The sequence below is a fragment of the Myxocyprinus asiaticus genome, chromosome 24, assembly GCF_019703515.2.
Source record: "Myxocyprinus asiaticus isolate MX2 ecotype Aquarium Trade chromosome 24, UBuf_Myxa_2, whole genome shotgun sequence".
Lineage (NCBI taxonomy): Eukaryota > Metazoa > Chordata > Actinopteri > Cypriniformes > Catostomidae > Myxocyprinus > Myxocyprinus asiaticus.
The window spans coordinates 26,520,737-26,541,511 of record NC_059367.1 but is presented as its reverse complement, the minus strand read 5'-3'; the positions used below and the strand labels follow the sequence as shown (position 1 = coordinate 26,541,511).

The 20,775-nt window shown below is 36.3% G+C and overlaps 1 protein-coding gene across 1 annotated transcript in view; it reads left to right on the top strand.

Moving 5' to 3' along the window:
* ipo11 (importin 11) overlaps nucleotides 1–20,775 on the top strand; it is a 195,130-nt gene that overhangs the window by 72,479 nt on the left and 101,876 nt on the right. Inside the window, 1 exon segment of the mRNA XM_051654108.1 lies at nucleotides 4,102–4,179. Coding sequence (XP_051510068.1) covers nucleotides 4,102–4,179 — 78 coding nt within the window.

The window sequence follows — 20,775 nt, the reverse complement described above, 5'->3', positions numbered from 1 at the left end:
CCAGGTCTCCACAAAGGTTCTGAGACTCCATGGTGGTTCTGCATTTAGGGAAATTGAGGCACACATGTTCAACCTAGAACCATACAACAAACACGTCTTCATACTCATAAAGCGCATTTCAGGAAGCTACACTAACATAAGGCTCCACTTCATTGCCAAGGAAACATGTGCTGCATCACACTCCAAACGGCTTAGGAAAACTGGGAAGCTTGTACTGCACAAAAATCAGTAAGATATAAAGATCAATTCCTACTGCCAGCAACCCTCTCTGCAAGAGCCAAGCCCATCCCTAGAAATAACATTTTGAAAAGAATCATCTTTATTTTTTATAACGATATGTAACAAAGATAAAAAAGAGATGAGAAGTGTATTATACATACATTAAAAGGGATAGTTCACCCAAAATGTAAATTCTGTCATCATTTACTCAACCTCATGTCGTTCCAAACCTGTATGACTTTTTCTGTGGAACACAAAAGATTATATTTTAAAGAATGTTTTTTGTCCATATAATGAAAGTCAATGGTGACCAAAACAAGCTATTTTGCTCACCATACTTATATGGAATACAAAATACCTTCTTTTGGGTTCTGCAATAGAAAGTCACATGGATTTGGAAGGACATGAGTTTAAGTAAATGATGACAGAATTTACATTTTTGGGTCAACTTTTCTATTAACATTAAAAGTTATAACTATCAGAAACACAGTAATTTTATAAGACTATTGTTATACTGCATGTTGCAAATAGTATAATCATATAGTATAATCTTTTTTTTACTCTGCTATTGTTGTCTATTCTCTTACCTGTTAAAACAGCTTTTCAATGAAGCCATGCTGACAATTGTCTCCTCATACAGGTTTTTCCTCCTGTTGCAAACCCATTTCGGTTTTATCTAACATTTAAAGGGATGACTATTGAAATCCAACCTGCAGACTTACCTTGTTTAACTTCTACAATATCCATGTGCTCCTCGGGAATTCCAACTAACCACTTTAGAAATTATGTCCACGAGTTGGGCCGTGTTCAGGCCTGCACTGCAAAAAGTACAAATCACACACGGAGAATTAATGCAAGCCACATTATATTCATCAGTTTTATCACTGGTGTTGATCTGTAAGTAGATATCCAACTTGACCAAAAAAGTTCATTGTGGTTATTTTCCTAAGCTAAAATTAGCTACATAGCTAATATTCATTTAGCCTAAGAAAATAACCACAGTGAATGTTTAATGTGAACAAAAGTTACAAAGCATAATTATGTATTTAGAATAAACACTTTAAAGCCTGCCAAACATATGTTTGAAAATGTCTACTGATATCTTACCTCAGGTTCTTAAACTTGTTTCTATTGAGGTAACACGTGCGCCACTGAAGGTAATGCTGCTGCAATAAAAAGTAACATATCACGCTCACACATAGAATAAGCAGGAAAAAAATTAGAGTCCAAATAAATAACTAATTACATATATAGGAAGATTGATTGTGATGCTCTATATGCAGACTTCATTTTTTTTTTTTTTTTTAAAGTGACTGCCTGAATGGGTAAAAATTACTCATCAAAAACAGATGATTTCCCATTAAGACCCATAGGGAGTACAGAATGTTAGGGAATACAAAGATGGTGGCGCAGTAGCTTCACTGTATAGATCAGTGTTTCTGATCAGTACTGTCCATGATTATAAGCCTGGCCCTGCTTTGTGTTTACCATATATTTAGTCTCTAGCAGTGTAATTTATACACTCTGTGTATTTTATTACCTTTCTGTGTGTTAATCTCTCATGCTCTCCTTCAGATCTTTTATACCAACATTTCAAGAGCAGATACCAATACCAGTGAAATTTCGCAATTCTCTAAACCTATTTTAACACCACAGCAAAAACTAACATGCTACTGAACACGCTTCTTTATATACAATGTTAAATATTAATATAAATGTTAGTAAATTAGGTATTTTTCAAAGTATGCATAGCTTTATATTTTTAAGTAACCAGGCAGCAATAAAATAATGTACGGTATTTTAATTCAACTTAATTTTGCAGATGTGTGAATGAAGTAAACAGTGATCGGGTTTGAGTTTTGTCTAACAGATCATTCAGTTAAATTTACGGTGAATTACTGGCAGCTGTGGTTGCCAGAAATTTGCCATAAAGCTACGGTGACCATATTTCAGGCTTTCTGGCATGTCATTTTGATGCCCGTACATTTTACAGTTCACTACCGTTTATATTATTAAATGATATAAACTTAATATACTAACATTCTGGAACTATAAAAGTCTAATTTCCACTTTAAAATGTATTGTTAATCACCGTAGTAGTTAAAAAAAGGCCACATGATGACTTAAAGTTCAACAAGAGTGCTCTTTCCAGGGAGCAATAATTAATACACATGTAGAGGCTGCGCACAGTGTTACTCATACAAACACAAAACACCATCAGGGTAACACACATGTGACACTAAAATAATGAAATAAACATTAAACTAAACTACATAAAATATAGCACAGAACACCCAATGTACATAACTGATATTGAAAATAAGAAACAACATAACTATTCCCATAAATTATAATGAAATGTGATGGGTCACGCAGGGACCGATTATTGTTTTTCACCGTAATTTTAACAATAGTTTACCGTAAAAAGTACATGTATTCTCTTGTTAAACATAATATACATTTTTACCATTATCTATATGATAAAATGTAAATTTTTACATCTAAAAAAAATAAATTAAAATTAAAATAATATTTTACTATAAAATTATATGTCTCGTTAAATATATTATCATTTATTACTGTATATGTTAAGGTAGCTACCCATTAACAAGTTAATGTTTTTTTTTTTTTTACTGTAGCATTTTTACATTCTTTTACCTATAAAATTATGGAAATTTTTTATAGTGTGTAATCAAATGTAAAATAGAACTATCGTACTTAAATTATTGAATTAATTAAAGTTAGCTGTGAAGTTTTTTTTTTCGTAACCTTGTGTTGATGTGAGATTAAGTGAGTGTTTTCTCTTTTTCTTGTAAATATTGTTTGTATTAACATATTAATATTAACATAATAGAAGATAATAAGTCTATTCAGCTGCATTTACAATGTAATTCCTAATGCACAGATCCAATATTTTGACAAATTTAATAAACATTTTGTCTCAGCTCTTTACATTCTTTTTAATGGGTAGAGCACCCAAAAATATTATGTTTATTCACTCTGATGTCACTCTCATATGGATTTTTCTTCCATGGAATTTGTGTAGAAGTATGCCCAAGCTGCTCTTCCCCTGGTCTATTCAAGCTGTCTATTCCCTTTTACTGTTATTCTTTTCTGTACAATGAAAGTATATGGTTACCAGGTACAGAGCAGCTTGGGACATTCTGCTACAAAACTCCTTTTGTGTTCCACAGAAGAAAGAAAGGCATACAGGTTTAGAACAACATAAGAGTGAGTAATTTTGGGAAATTATTTCTTTAAGCAAAAGCAGCTGGCTGTCAAACAACATTTGGATAAAAAATCAGTAATTCCTTAGAAAGACAGGGTATTTATTTATTTATTTATTTTGACTTGACTGAAGTTGACTGAAGAACCAGGTTGACAGTCTTACTCCACATTCCATCACTGTCACTGTAATCACTCGTCCCTTTTTTTTTTTTTTCCACTAAGTTCAAGACTTCTGACTCACTCTATCCGTTTGTTCCTTCCTGCTGTTCATTTATCGGAGTCACTATCTCTCTTGAATCAAGACTGTACAAGGCAACCCGCACAATGTCTTCTCTGTAGCCACTGAATCAAAAATAATAGCAGCACTTCAACAGATTTAGTGGCATCCATCCATTTTGCGGAATGTTTTTTATTTATTTATTTATTTATTTTATGAAAGATAATCTGTTTTGTTTAAAGATGGAAGCTGTTCAGCTTGAAGCCACCATTTTTATGAATCATGCCACTGTAGTGTTTCCATGGACACTAAAAGCATAGTTCTTTCATTGTGATATACATTTTTTTTGAAGGTTCCCTTCACAATGACAGAGCAACACGTCGGACTTAGAAATGGTATTGCATGTTAAATACAGGCTGATTGTTTGTGTTCATGCAGGTTTTTGACATTAGAGAACAGTCCCGCCATCACCCCTGAGCTTCTAAGAATCTTCCAGAATATGTCTGCCCTACTTGGTAAGTGGTTGCCTCTAAAGTATATTTTCTTTTTGTTTCCAGTTTCTTTCTTTTTTATTTTTCTTTCAATTACGGATCAAGCCAATGCCATTGTGGGAATAGTTCACCTGAAAATGAAGGTTCTTTCATTGTTTAGTCACCCTCTTGTTGTTCCAAACCCATATGACTTTTTTCTTCTTCTGTAGAACACAAAAGGGGATATTTTAAAGAATGTACTGCTCACTCTTTTCCATGCAATTACGATGAATGGAGATCGAAGTTTTCAAGCTTGCAAAAGGATACAAAACTGGTCTGTACTACTAGTGCATTTCATTCCAAGTTTGTTTTTTTTTTTTTTTTTTGTGAGGAATTGAACAGAAATGTAAATCATTATTAGCTAACAAAAATCTTTACATTCACCCTAGCTCTCCTTGGTGGATTCATGAAAAAATTATTGATGTCTGATGTTCTTTGATGTTCATAATAAATCAGTTGATCTGGCTCACAAACAACTGTCAATTATTTGTGCATAAATGATCCCGAGTGTAACCATCTCGAGATGAAGATGAGAAAATGATGACAGAATTTTCTGGGTGAGCTATTCCTTTAACCGTCAAATGGACATGCCTTCAAATGCAGTTCAGATTTTTCCAGCTGAATTCCAGAGCTCAATTTGTCCTTACGATGTTGGCTTAATTTAAACTAAGTTGACCTTAATCCTTTTTAAACATTTATGGTCAGTTTGATTGTCAGTTGGCAGCTAGCTAATGATTCGTTTCTTTTATTCATGACAGTGTTAAAAGTTTACAATTATTAAATTAACTGAAAAGAACACTTTCATATTCTGGTTCTTTTTTCTTTTCTTTTTTCTTTTAGTTCCCTATTCTGCACATTCAGATCCTTGAGTGCTTATATGTCAATCTCTTATGTTTAATTAACTTAAATTATATTTTGGTTGTAAAAGGACTGTTTCTCCATCATTAATATGTTGATTTTCATAGAATCTAATACAGCACAAAAATTACTGGTTTTGCTACACTGTTAAAGATTTTCTCGTCAAAAAACATTAAAGAACTGGCAGCAGGGTTGCCAGCATGTTACTGTAAAATTAACGGTGTCTTGCTGTTGCTGAAATCAACAGCTACTTAGATACTGTTTTTACAGCTACAGTATACAACTGTAATTTAGCAACATATAGCTGTCAAATAACATACTATCTACTGTTGTTGAAATTAACAGCTATGTTCCCAGCTTGCACTGCGGCATGAAGAAATTACTTCGATTTTTTACTATTTACTGGTTCATTTTGACGTTGTTTTTGTTGTAGTCTAAGTTACTTGTATTTTAATGTTCAGCTTCTACTTTTTTACGTAAAAGTATGTTTGTTAATTGTCACCATTGTTACGTTTTGTATGCTGAGAGTTGATTCCTGTGTGTGTCTCGCTAACAAATCAAGTTATGCTGTAAGTTCATCAAAAACATCAAACACTTAATTTGCTGATATAATTTTGCTGAAATAACCTTTACTGTTTTTGCTTTTATGTTTTTATGTGTAATGCATCACTATTGCCACATATAGTGCCATTTCCAATGTAGGACCAGATATTCAGTCTGACCTTAGATTTTGTCTTCCAAGTAGCACAGTGCAACAGCTTGTGTTCTACTTAAACATAAATTGACTGTCTGGAAGAACATAATATAATAATAAAGAAGGTCCAAGGTGCCAGCTCAAGAGATCACTAATCACCATAATGGTGACTTCATACAAAACACAACTATTGATAACAAAACAACAACACTAACTAAACTAAGACTTCTATTAAGTCTGAATAAAAACTTTTTTGTAGCCCCAATGCATTGCCAAAGCATACATACTTATTCAAGCGCAAAGGCTTAAGGGTATTTCACCATTATAACCCACAATGCAGTGCTATACTGTTATTTTACTGTGTACAGGTGTTGTTGTTGTTGTTGTTGTTGTTGTTGTTGTTGTTTTCATAAAAAATTCACTGTTAAATCCTGGCAAAATTGTACATTTAATATGTACATTGCTTCAAAGGTTTATTTTTTTAAATTTTTTATTTGACTTCTCATTATACAGACAAGTGAAGGCTGATGTGAGATGATAAAGAACAGAGGTGTTGGTCAGAAACATCATGAACACTAACCATGTGCCACAAACTAAAGTTTCAAAATGTCACTATAGCTTTCACCAAGATGATATCATGATTTTAAATGTTAATTTTCCCCTAATGCATTGCATAGAATGGCTATTTACCGTAAAACTAGTCACTTCACAGTGAGCCTGCTCTTGATCTCCCAGAATGCAACATTTTTAATAGCAAATACTGTATTTAAGAATCACAGTAGATTGCTGTAGGAATATGGCCGTAAATTTACAGCAATTTGTTTACAGTTTACCCTGTGGTTATATTAAAATTGGATAAATAACACTTTGATTGGGGCACTGTAATTAAGTATGCTTGTAGCACAGTGTCCCAGCTTCTATGAAAATGTCACACAGAAGTGTACGCTTGAGTGAGTGCGTTCTCTCCTCTTTGGGTACAAGCGTAAGGCCTATACCTCTCATAACCTCAGACAGTGTAAAAGACATGCAACAACTGGAGTGGAGGGATCGCTGAGGTCAGTGAGAGAGCAAAAGAGAATGAGAGAGCTTTTCATTAAAGCATGTGCTCGTTCATTGAAATGCAAAGACAGGTGGCTGATTGAAGCGATTTTTCCATTTGCATGCTCATTTCTCCATCCCTCGTCTCTAGCACAAAGGCCTGTTAAGACTCTGTCTCTTTCATCCATTCTTAGGGGAGCTAGTTAAGGAAAAAAAATTAATTTCTCTTTATCAAATGGAATGAGGGTGGCCTCTGACCAGAAAAGAGTCAGTATCTTCTCCCTGATGCAATTTTTTGACTCCATCTTCTTTTTTTTAATTAATTAATTAATTAATTAATTAATTAATTTTTTAATTTTCTGTGAAGTCTGTTTCTGTTTCTTAAAATGTACATTGATATGTGATGCCCCTACTTTTCCCCAACTCTTTATGGGGGCCCTTCTTATATTTTTTTTGAGCAAAGTGCCATTCTAGACAAGTCAGTCCACTCTGCTGCCATCTTGAACACTCCCGGGCTTTATTTTCTATGTATACAAGCAGCATAAAAGTACAGCTCCTATCTTCTTGAACGGGGAAAGACCAAAATCTCCAAAACAGATGGTCAAGATCACAGTCGAATAACATGTTAGAATCTGCAATAAAATTTGACAACAATGGTATCATAAATTGTGCTTATTTAGCTTTTATCATGCTTAAAAATGCAATTTTTCAGGCTGGTCCAGCTAATGGGCTGGTCCCAATTATATTTTGGTAAAATCTGGCTGTCTAGATCTGTTTTTATACTGCACTGAAGCTGTTTCTAAGCGGCAAATATACCTTGTGTTTAAACAGACTTTTACAGTTGCACAGAGGTGGCCTATAGGAAAAACATTATTAAATTTCTCTCCACCATTGTCTAAAGAGTTAGGATAAGGATGAAATGAAACATAAAAAGTTTTGTTTAAATTAACAAAGCATTTTGACCACTATGTGGTGTTGCTCAGGTACCCTCAGGACATGATGTTGAAGAAACATACTAAATTTCGTTTAAATCCAACAAAGCGTTTAAAATATACATCACTTTATATGAAAATTCAAAATGGCACAGATGCAATATGGCCAAAAAAAATGGTAAACGGTAATGGTCAGAAAAAAGGGTATTGCTGAAATCCTCATGACCCAAGGAATCCATAGACACAACCTTATGATTTGAGGACATTTATTGCTCAATAGCTGGTGCTGTCTCAAAACTTTGCATGTATCCTCAGATCATGATCATAATAGAGCTGTTCAGCCATAACATCAATTTGTAGGCAAACCCAGAAGAATAATTCGCCATGGGTTCCCTCTGGATTTTCCTATGGGTTTTTATAATGGGGTTTTTAAACTTATGTGTAAAATAAGGTCCGTGGTAAACATTATTTGACGATACGTGGACGTTTTGTTCTACAACATAAATTACACACTTTCATACCTCAAATGTGTATTCTGAAGCCACCGTGTTTTTTTTTTTTAAAAAAGTATGTAATTCAATATGACTTCAAAATTCACATTTGAGGTATGAAAGTGTGTAATCTATGTTGCAGAATCAAATAATTATTACCACAGACCTTATTTTTCTAAAACCCCATTATAAAAACCTATAGGAAAATCCAGATGGAACCCATGGTGAATTATCTTCCGGGTTTTTGGACTACAAGATGAACAGCTCTATGAAGCATATCAAATTTTGTATAGTTTTTGTTGCCGAGATACAGCCTCACTTCCTGTTCTACATCGACATCGGTAACTTCACGTTGCCGTAACTGTTTAACAAGACAGAAAATCTAAATTCTCTGTGGCTCAGTCTGAAGATTATTTGAGCCACTTTTTGTGCAAATAGGACAAAGTTTGAATCATGTGAAAAATTTAATGATAAATTTCCTAATTCTAGATGGTGGCCACTGTAATGGGAAGAGTTTTAATGTAAAGCGGCCATTACAGTCAGCATGAGGAAAGAATTCTTCATTTCGTATTCATACCCACCCCTATAAGCGTGCCAAATTTAATTATTTTCCTATGTACAGTTCATAGGTCTGCCATAGACTCCCAGTCAGAAGAATAATAATAATACGAAATTTATGAAAACAATAGGGACTATGCCCCTTCAGGGCTTGGCTCCTAATAATAGGCAAATATTTTTTTCAGCTTAGTAATATTCAGCTGAGTACAGGTACAGAGCCAATGAAATGCAGTTAGCATCTAACCAGAAGTGCAAATAGCAATATGTACATATGAGTATATACAATAAAGATTTTTATGGAGTGCAAAGTTATGAGGTAGAGAAGCAGAGACCAGCTGGCCAGGCAGTGTATTATAGTGATAATTTACCCCCAAATGGAAAATTTGGTTGTCATTTACTCATTTTACTCTTGTCGTTCCAAACTGGTTTGACTGACTTTCTTTCGTGGAACACAAAGGAAGATGTTAGTGAGAGTATCATTGAGTGTATGGAAAAAAAATATGCCATGAAAGTGAATGGTGACTGGGGCTAACATTCTGTCTAACATCTCCTTTTTTATTCCATTGAAGAAAGTAAGTCAAACGGCAACAACGTGAGGGTGAGTAAATTACAGAATTTTAATTTTTGGGTTAACAATCCCTTTGACTGTAATATATAATGTCCTCTGAATGGCACTTTACAGATTTACTCTGTGCTGCAAGACCTGCAAAGTTACTATAGTTCAGTGACTTTTATGTAGCCCACGTAGGTTTACAGCCCATTATAGCAATGTTGACACTGGGCCTACCACCCCTGGAGTTGCGAGTTCGAATCCAGGGCGTGCTGAGTTACTCCAGCCAGGTCTCCTAAGCAACCAAGTTGGCCCGGTTGCTAGGGAGGGTAGAGTCACATGGGGTAACCTCCTCGTGGTCGCGATTAGGGGTTCTCGCTCTCAATGGGGTGCGTGGTGATTTGTGTGTGGATCGCGGAGAGTAGCATGAGCCTCCCATGCTGTGAGTCTCTGCGGTGTCATGCACAGCGAACGACGTGATAAGATGCGCGGATTGACTGTCTCAGAAGCGGAGGCAACTGAGACTTGTCTTCCGCCACCCGGATTGAGGTGTGTAACCACGCCACCACGAGGACCTGCTAAGTAGTGGGAATTGGGCATTCCAAATTGGGAGAAAAGGGGATAAAAAAATAAAATAAAAAAAGGTTGACACTGGGCTTAATAAGGTCTGCAGAAATGTAATGAACATCTATATTTGTGACAGCCGAGCTTTGTTGGTAAAGTAAATACTGAAACCCCAGGTTGAGGTCACTACACATACTCTCACGTGTACACACCAGAAATCCCATAATAAATAGATGCATGGGCTGTGATATTTGCCTTTAAAATGCCAGATCGTTTGCAGCAGTTTTAAAAACCTTTATTTTTCATATTTACTGATGTCCATTACTGCAAGGATATGCTGAGAAACACGTTTCACACAAGAAACTGTGTTTATCTTGATTTAATATTATCAAAAGATGTTCCATTTTTGTCTTTGATGAATCTCTCCACATTTGTAAAGAAAAAAAGCCTAAATGCTCCCTCTGTTAGCGGCATTTATTGGCTATGTCAAGGAGTCATAGCCACAAGCCTTTAGTAAAGATCAGTGCCCATGATAGTTGCACTGGAAATGGAGTGGCATCTGCATTTCATAACAAGCCCCCTGAGGCCTGAAAAGTTACCTTGTTTTCTTTATGGTTTTAGTAGCACTTCTCAAGTGAATTTCAACAAAAGGTTGTGCAGAGTAAGAATCTGTAGGAGCACCACTACTCGTGAAAATAAGACTGAAAAAAGTTTGTTTTGAAACCTCAGGAGGCACATGCTGATCAAAGTTTCTAGGGATAACAAAAATAATAGTGTGCTGTATTCAGAGCAGAGATTTCGAAATATTTACAGATTTAGTCACATTAAAGTGTCATCTGTAATGGGGTTGAAATGGCTCCTGTAAAAAAAAAACAACCATGATAAATATGAACCACTACACTCCTCATCTGTTATTAAAGGGCTTCCCTTACAGCAATAAACTGCATTTTCCAATTGCAATTTTGATTAAAATAATTAATAAAAAGATTGATTGATTTGATGCATCTTATTAATGTATTTATTTTAGCACAAACTTATGCTCGTTGAGTCAGAGTTTAAGCTCTGGTGCTTCCCTTCATCAGATCTTATCGAGTGCAAAACTTCTGAAACAATACTATATTTTATAAAGGTTTTCATTTCTGTCACAAAATCTGATTTACAATAAGGCAAAGGAATTAATACATCTATACTTTTGGAGATCTGTGACATGTCTTTTGTCTTGTGTGTCCTGTATGTCTATTCATAACAATGGACCAAACTTAAAAGTCATTATATCAAAAATGGCAATATTTCAAAATCTGTAAATGAGATTATATATTATGGATCACTTTAATATCCTACAAGAAGAAATTTTAAGAAACTTTCCATATCAAATTTTTTTCTGTACAAAAAGACTACTATGGGTTTTTTTCATATTGGTTGGACAAGCATTTATAATAGCCAGATAATAATCTTAGAAATTTCAACTTTATCATGCAGCTTGTCGTGCAGGAAAAATGTCTTTGTGATTTAACTCTGTGTGGTGGAAAAAATGCTTAAAAGTGCTGCCAAGGAACCAGCTTTGGAAGACGGATCCTGCCACGTAATAACAAAATCTATCAATTGTGACTTTTTTTCCTCAGAATTATGACTTTATATTTTGAGATATAAACTCACAATTTTGAGATATAAACTCAAAACTGCGTGATAAAAACTCAGAATTGCGAATTTATTTCTCGCAATTTCGACTTAACTCGCAATTGTGTGAAGGGAAAAAAAACTCGCAATTGTGACTATTTCTCTCAGTTTCGACATTCTAACTCGCAGTTGCGATAAAGTCGGAATTGTGAGTTTATTACGCAATTGCGAGTTTATATCACATAATTGCAACTTTATGTTTGCATTTGCAGTGGCATTTCTCGTCATTGTGTCGGGTTCTCTCGATGCAACAATCTAACAAATATAGCCTATCATTAGCACAATTAGGTTAAAGAGTATATAAAAATACTATACGGGCATAAAACACTTAAAACAATCAACGTTTGTTGTAGCTACAGAATAACGTTTGGATGACCTTTCATTGCCTGGCGTATGCAAGGGACCGCCTAAAAATTCCACCTACTGCGCTAAAACATCAGAGGTGTCCAAGCATTCAATCAACTGACTTATGCCTATTATATAATTCTGTATATATATATATATATATATACACACTACCGTTCAAAAGTTTGGGGTCACTTGTCTGAAATGTTTCTCATGATCTTAAAAACATTTTGATCTGAAGGCTGTGCTTAAATGTTTGAAATTGATTTTGAAGACAAAAATATAATTGTGCCAACATATTAATTTATTTAATTACAAAACTAAAATTCTGATGATTCGCCTCGGCTATGCGACCTAGCAGGTCTTCCGCCAGCAGTGGTAGACACGATCGCTCAGGCCAGGGCCCCCTCTACGAGGCGGCTGTATCCCTTGAAGTGCCGTCTTTTCGCTAACTGGTGATCTTCCCGTGGGGAAGACCCACAGAGATGTGCCATTGGTTCTGTGCTGTCTTTCCTTCGGGAAGGGCTGTCCCTGATGGAGGGAACGAGATGTTGTGTCCATGCTGCCGCAGCGCTGAACTGGCCACTGACATGGCCGGGACTATCTATCAGCTCCTCAGCATAAATCTGAATGAGTGATGCACGCCATCTCCTTTTATACCCATATCTCCGGGGTGGAGAGTGGCATGCAAATTCCACTCACCAATTTTCATTGGCCTTTTCTATTTTAAGCAAAGGTGACTGGGGCTCTCAAGATCGAACCCCTAGTGTCACTACATCGACACAACATCTCATTCCCTCCATCAGGGAACAGAGGTTACATCAGTAACCAAGATGTTTTCTATTATTTTAGGGACAAAAACACTAAAATTTACAAATGTAATTTTCACATTCCAAAGATTGTTCCATGTGCTGCATGACAAACTACTTTCTTATTTTTCCAATGTTTCATTATATGTATACAGTTACATTATGCATTTACAGTATTCAACTAAAAAAATCACTTAAATTCACTGAAACTATATTTTCACATAGAAAAGGTTGTAATAGGTCCCCAGTGAGATTCATGACTTACTACAGGTATTATTTTCCCAATATGTCTAATTATATGTATACAATATTCAATTATTTAAGAATAAAATAAAAAAAATCAACAAAATCCTGTTTCCACTTCCCTCAAGCTGTAGTAGGCTCCTAGTGGGATGCATGACTTACCACAGGTATTATTTTTCTAATATGTCCAATTATATTTATATTGTATTCAATTATTTAAGAAAAAAAAAAAAAATAGAATAAAAATAAAAATAAATCACAACTTTCATATTCCAAAGGTAGGTTCCAAGAGGATATACTGACTTACTACAGGTGAGATTATTACAGTAATTCTAATTATATGAATCACCAAAATAAGTTGTTTTCTTATTCTAAATGTTGTATTAGGTTTCAAGTGAGATGCATGACTTATTACAGGTATTATTTTCCCAATATGTCTAATTATACGTATACAGTATTCAATAAATTAAGAAAGAAAAATCACTAAAATTCACCAAAATTATATTTTCACATCCAAAGTGATTTTTTTTAGTGAATACTGTATTATAATACAGTATTATATGTATAATTAAACATATTGGTAAATGTTTGTGATTTGTTTTTCATAAAATATTTGAAAACTATATACTAAGAGTACCCCAGCCACTGGGGGTTGCGTCAGGAAGGGCATCCGGCATATAAAACCTGTGCCAAGTGAAATATGCGGATCACGGATGGTGCAGGAGCAGCCGAAAGAAGAAGAACGTTTTAGCGCATTGGATGGAATTTTCAGACGGTCCCTTACTTATGCCAGGCAATGAAAGCTCATCAGTGTTTGCAGGCTTCTGAAGCTACAACTAACCTTGACTGTAAAATGTTTTATGCCATGTATATGCCTGTGGTTATATACTTTTTAATGTAATTATGCAAATGATAGGCCTATATTTGCGAGAGAACGTGACACAATGATGAGAAATAGCCTATGCCACTGCAAATGCAAATATAAAGTCACAATTAGGTGATACAAACTCAAAAATACTGACCTGGCCAGTCTTAAAAGTTGACACACTTAAAGGGATAGCTCACCCCATAATCAAAATTATTTTTATAATTTTCTCGCTCTCATGTTGTTCCAAACCCATATTGGTTTCTTTCTTATGTTTTTAATTGTATTGAAAAGACCAGAATATGCAGTAAAATTTCTCCTTTTGTGTTCCTCATAAGAAAGAAAGTCATACGAGTTTGGAATGACATGAAGGTGAGTTAATAATTCCAGAATTTTCATTTTTGGGTGAATTTTTTCTTTAAAGCCATGAAGCCTGACATTTTTGGTGTTCGTTGATTTCTAAGTTGTTTTTAATCTTTTGTAGTAATGTTCTTACTCTTAATGTCCTTTTTTATTTGTATTTATTAATTTTTTGCCTACAGCTGTAGCTTGCTTGTGTAGTGACCTTTTTCCGAAATAATTTAATGACCAAAAACCATTTAAGCTTTGGTTGATTCTTAGAAAGTTATATCACCTTTTTGACTAAACGTCAATAAAAAGAAAAGTAGCCATGTAAAAGATTAATTGAGTTGTGTTAATTCTGTTTTGTTTTCACATCTAAAAACATTTCCCTACACACATCTGTTCAGTTGACAGTTTTGTTTTGTTTGTTTTTTTCATTGCCTCTGGGCTGTTTGGCCCTTGGCCATCTGCACTCTCCAGCACTCAAAAATTCTGAATTCCTTAGCTCAGCCCATAGTGTCTAAATGGAGCAGGGAACAATGGCTGAATATTAAAAGGAAATTAGCTGGCAAGAGGGTACAAAATGTGATATTCCTTTCCTATTTCACAACCGTGCATGAGCAAGACCTTGATTCTAGTATTTCTGAATACTCCTCATTGTCCTTGCATATTTATGAAGTAAACATGAAAGCAAAATTCACCCAGTTTACTTTCTTACATTACATTAATCATTTAGCAGATGCTCGTTCATTGACCGTAGAGAGCGAGTTGAGACATTGAGCTGGAGGAGTGAATTGAAGTAAGATGGTGGAACAGCAGCAACAAGTAACCATTGGAGTGAAATCAAGAGTGGGGTGAAATGAGCACTTTTTGGCTGATTGAAGACCAGATGTGCTGCTATGTTCTGGACCATCTGCAGTGGCATAATCGTGCTAGCTGGGAGGCTGGCCAACAGACCATTACTGTAGTCCAGTCATAAGATGAACAGAGCTTGGACCAGGAGCTGTGCAGCATATTTAAGACAGGAAAGATCTGATTTTCCTGATATTGTAAACCCTGCAAGATGGGGCAGTTGATGAGATGTGGGCAGTGAAGTTAAGCTGGTCATCTACCACCACTCCCAGTGTTACCAAAGTAAATGGTTTGCAAATGGTGTTTCATGTTGACTTTATACCGCCACATACCTTCAAAATAAGCACTATCCTACTGAATGCACTATCAAAGTGAAAAACTTGACTTTACTTTTGAAATTTGACTTTAGAACTTTTATCCCTGTTTCAATTAGTTGCTTTGAACTGTATTCTTTTTAGCATGTATTCCTTTTGTGTGTGTGTGTGTGTGTGTGTGTGTGTGTGTGTGCAAATATATACATATGTGTGTGTGTATATATATATATATATATATATATATATATATATATATATATATATATATATATATATATATATATATATGCAGTTGAAGTCAAAAGTTTACATACACTTATGCTGAAGTCATTAAAACTCATTTTTTAACCACTCCACAGATTTCATATTAGCAGACTATAGTTTTGGCAAGTCATTTAGGACATCTACTTTGTGCATAACACAAGTAATTGTTCCAACAATTGTTTGCAGATGGATTGTTTCACTTTTAATTGACTATATCATACTTCCAGTGGGTCAGAAGTTTACATACATTAAGTTAACTGTGCCTTTAAGCAGCTTGGAAAATTCCAGAAAATGATGTCAAGCCCTTAGACAGTTAGCCAATTAGCTTCTGATAGGAGGTGTACTGAATTGGAGGTGTGCCTGTGGATGTATTTTAAGGCCTACCTTCAAACTCAGTGCCTCTTTGCTTACATCATGGGAAAATCAAAAGAAATCAGCCAAGGTGGTCACGTGACACCATGCAAGAAGCAGACGTGTGAGCGACGAGCTCTGCGTACTTTGCTACATTTTTTATTATTTTCATGTTATAATCTGGTGAAATTTGATACACCCAGTTACACATTTGCTCTTTGAGGCAAAGCATGGTAAAGAAGTCAAAATCCTTGGGCTCTGGAGACATTTATAGACACTTACATGTTCAGGATGAAAGCCCTGACAGGCCTACAGACCATGGACCCGATTTGAATGGCGTGGCGGGAGAGGTGATCCAGCGTCAGTTGTCCAACATTTCGGTGATGTTGACGAAGGTTCTTGCTGACTTGGATGATCTCGCTGTAATACGTCGGTCAACTACGGTGATGGAAATAAAATTCTCTGAGTTAGTTACAAGAGTGACTGATGTTGAGAGACAAATCGACTGTCTGGAGACTTCGGAGAGGGAATTAACCGCTAATCCGCCCGTGACCAAAGTTGATTTGGAACATCTCCTTGAAAAGCTTGAAGATCTTGAGAATAGAAGCCGCAGGAATAACGTTCAAATTGTTGGAACTCCTGAGCATGAGGAGGGCAGAGATATGGTGAAATTCCTAGACAAGCTTTTTCAGAGTCTGCTCAACATAACAGGCCATAAACTGGAAATCGAGCGAGCTCACAGAGTCCCAGCTCACAGATTTGCTGAGGGAGATCAATCCTGGCCAGATTCCTGAGATCATCCGATAAAGATCTTGTGTTGTGCCAGGCGAGGAGCAAAGGGAAGCTTTCTTGGAAGAACCATAATATTTTCTTGTTCCTGGACTTTGCGAGCTCAACAAGAGAGAAACGCGATCGGTTCAAAGAATGTAAGAAGCTCTTACATCAGCGAAAGATCACTTTTGCTCTGATGTTTCCGGCCAAACTAAGAATAGAAACGAAGGACGGTCGCAAAGTATTTACATGTCCCAATCAGGCAATGTCTTTTATTGAATCAATGGGTGAGTAAACCATTGGGTGTTTCTCATGTGAGTGGGTCGACTCGCTGTACTTACTCTGGCTTTTGAGGAAGCTGGACGTCATTTTGGCTGGAGTTTGTTTTGTGAATAACACTTTTCCTTAAAGAAACTTTTGCATTGACGAAATATTACATTTGCATTGAAGTTCCCAGCCAGTTTGAGAGTGGACACAAATTTGTGAGGCAAAATGGAGCAATCCAATGGCAAAGTTGTCATGGGGGCTCGTGGGCATTCATGGACCTTTTGAGTTTAGAGGGACTGTCGCCAGTTGGCGCTTTCATGCGCGGGGTTAATGCGCATGTTTTTCTTTTTACTGTTTGTTTTGTTCGGGGGGAAGTTCGGGGTTTGATTGTTTCAATAATGGGGAATGTGGTCTGTATAATTTTGTTTTTGACACACAATTAATTTTTTCTACTATATCAAAATGTCAAATGTTAATACGAGTGTACTATCTCTCTCCACATGGAATGTGAATGGGTTGGGGCATCCCATAAAAAGAAGGAAGGTTATTACTTTTCTTAAACGTAAGAAATATGATATAGTGTTTCTTCAAGAAACACATCTCTCCCCGCAGGAAGCTGAAAAATTTGGGAAGATATGGGGTGGACATGTTTTTTTTAATACTGGCTCAAGTAAGAGCAAGGGAGTCATTATATTGGTAAATTAACATTTACAATTCAAATGTCTCAAACAGACTAAAGATATATTAGGGAGAGTCATTATTGTTTTAGCTGAAATTCAAGGGCAAAGGTTGATTTTGGCTAATATTTACCCACCTAACGCTGATGATAAGGGCTTTTTTATAGATCTTGAAGGGATGCTGCAAACCACTGCCACCCCTCATTCATTTCATGAGTGGTGCTCGGAGATGGGGAGGGTGGCGGCCTTTGAGGAAGGGATGTATAGAAGGCTGGGAAATCTGGGGTTATCTGATAGGAAATGGGGCAGATATTTGGCCTTTTTGGATGGCTTTCAGGGAGGGGTAGTGGAGAGGGATCTCTAGTTTTAAATATGTGTGTGCAATTTGATTGTTTTTTATTTATTTATTTATCTTTTGTGTGCATGTTTTGTGTGTTTTTTTTTTTTTATTATTGATTTCCAAATATTTATGACCACTGAAGTGTGTTTGTGTCGGGTGGGGGTGTTTGGGGGAAGGGTTTAATTGTACATAATTTGATTCTGCATTTTCTGTGATGTTTATTTAATTTGTTGAATGGAATCAACACAAATTGATAATAACAAAGAAATCAGCCAAGACCTCAGAAAAAAATAATAATAATTGTGGACCTCCACAAGTCTTGTTCATCCTTTGGAGCAATTTCCAAACACCTAAAGGTACCACGTTCATCCGTACAAACAATAGTATATAAGTATAAACACCATGGGACCACACAGCCATCATACCGCTCAGGAAGGAGATGCATTCTGTCTCCTAGAGATGAGCATAGTTTGGTGTGAAAAGTGCAAATCAATCCCAGAACAACAGCAAAGGACCTTGTGAAGATACTGGAGGAAACAGGTAGACAAGTATCTATATCCACAGTAAAACGAGTCCTATATCGTCATAACCAGAAAGGCTGTTCAGCAAGGAAGAAGCCACTGCTCCAAAACCGCCATAAAAAAGCCTACAGTTTGCAAGTGCACATGGGGACAAAGATCTCACTTTTTGGAGAAATGTCCTCTGGTCTAATGAAACAAATATCAAACTGTTTGGACATAATGGCCATCGTTATGTTTGGAGGAAAAAGGGTGAGGCTTGCAAGCTGAAGAGCACCATCCCAACTGTGAAGCATGGGGGTGACAGCATCATGTTGTGGTGGTGCTTTGCTGCAGGAGAGACAAAATAGATGGCATCATGAGGAAGGAAAATTAAGTAGATATATTGAAGCAATATCTCAAGACATCAGCCAGGAAGTTGAAGCTCAGTCGCAAATGGATCTTCCAAATGGACAATGACCCCAAGTATACCTCCAAAGTTGTGGCAAAATGGCTTAAGGACAACAAAGCCAAAGTACTGGAGTGGCCATCACAAAGCTCTGACCTCAATCCGATAGACAATTTGCGGGCAGAACTGAAAAAGCGTGTGTGAGCAAGGAGGCCTACAAACCTGACTCAGTTACACCAGTTCTGTCTGGAGGAGTGGGCCAAAATTCCAGCAACTTATTTTGAGAAGCTTGTGAAAGGTTACCCAACACATTTGACCCAAGTTAAACAATATAAAGGCAATGCTACCAAATACTAATAAAGTGTATGTAAACTTCTGACCGACTGGGAATGTGATGAAAGTAATAAAAACTGAAAAAAATAATTCTCTCTACTATTATTCTGACATTTCACATTCTTAAAATAGAGTAGTGATCCTAACTGACCTAAGACAGGGAATGTTTTCTATGATTAAGTGTCAGGAATTGTGAAAAACTGAGTTTAAATGTATTTGGCTAAGGTGTCTGTAATCTTCTGACTTGCATAATTGTTTTTGTAGTTAACCGCAATTAATCGCAATATCTTTATAAGCACGAGTGGACAAAATATGCTTCATTCAGATGTATTTTTCAGTCATCCACACAAAACCTACCACACCAACAGAGTTGAACAACAGAAAATGAACACAACTCAATTCAAATTATGTACAAAATATGGTAGTTGTAAGTGTATTGTGACAGGATTTATTAGCTTTTTTTATGGAGTTTTGACAGACAAAACCTTTCCAGGAGCACAGTGGAATTAAATAGCTCTGGTCATGTGACTATCTGTACCACTCATGCAAAAAAGTCTGCACTGTCATTTATAATTGACAACTCTGTGCAAAATACATCAAAAACTCCTTTTAGACCCCGGTCACAATTGAAACTAGTGGGATTAAATGGGTTAATGGCAGTGTAGATTACCTGCAGGGTTCCAGCAATGTCTCCAACATCTGCATTGGCTAGTGCTCTATCAAACAGAGACCCTGCGACAGAACATTGGAGACAGCAGCAGGGTTTCCGTTAGCCAGTACCGCTGCTCCCTATATGCATATTACGCAGTCTGCATAGGGCACCAACTCCCTAGGGGGGCATCAGAAACTCCACCGGCTGCCTTTACTGACACGTTATCCGTTATTCAAGAACCCTGTAGCAGTCGCGGAACACAGACGATCACCTCGCACTCTCACTTTCATTTCGCCCTACGCACTGCGCCTCGCAACTTTCATACCGTGCCTCACAGCTTTCGTACCGTGCCTTGCAGTGCAAGGCAGGTATTCAAATGGCAGCTGTCTTGCCACTGCAATCATGTTACAAAGTTCCGAGCTCTATCTGTGCTTTGCGGTCATGTTCTACTGCTGTGCTACATTGATAAAATGCTTGGCACAGGTATCAGCATAATGTCTCCCACCATTAGTGTTGGGTTCGAGTCCACCTTAGTCGAGTCTGAGTCAAGTCCATGTCTTTAACATGTCTTTAACCGTAAACTCAACATCAATATTTTAAGCTTATTTTAAACTTCACAACCAAGAAAAACTGTTTGTCAATATAAATGTAACAAAAACACCTCTGTTGCATTTCATAGTTTATTATTAGTATCCTGCTGAACAAACTTCATGGCTTCAGAATGAAAGCATATGCTTTAGGTGTATGAAGACAAAACTGTCCTTCAACACAATTCTGTTGACATTTCAATTATTTGTTGCTTTTTCCCCTCCACTCAAACATAGACTAAAGAAAGTGAAACTGCTTTAGTCATTACAACCAAGATTATTATGTTTCAAATTTTAATTT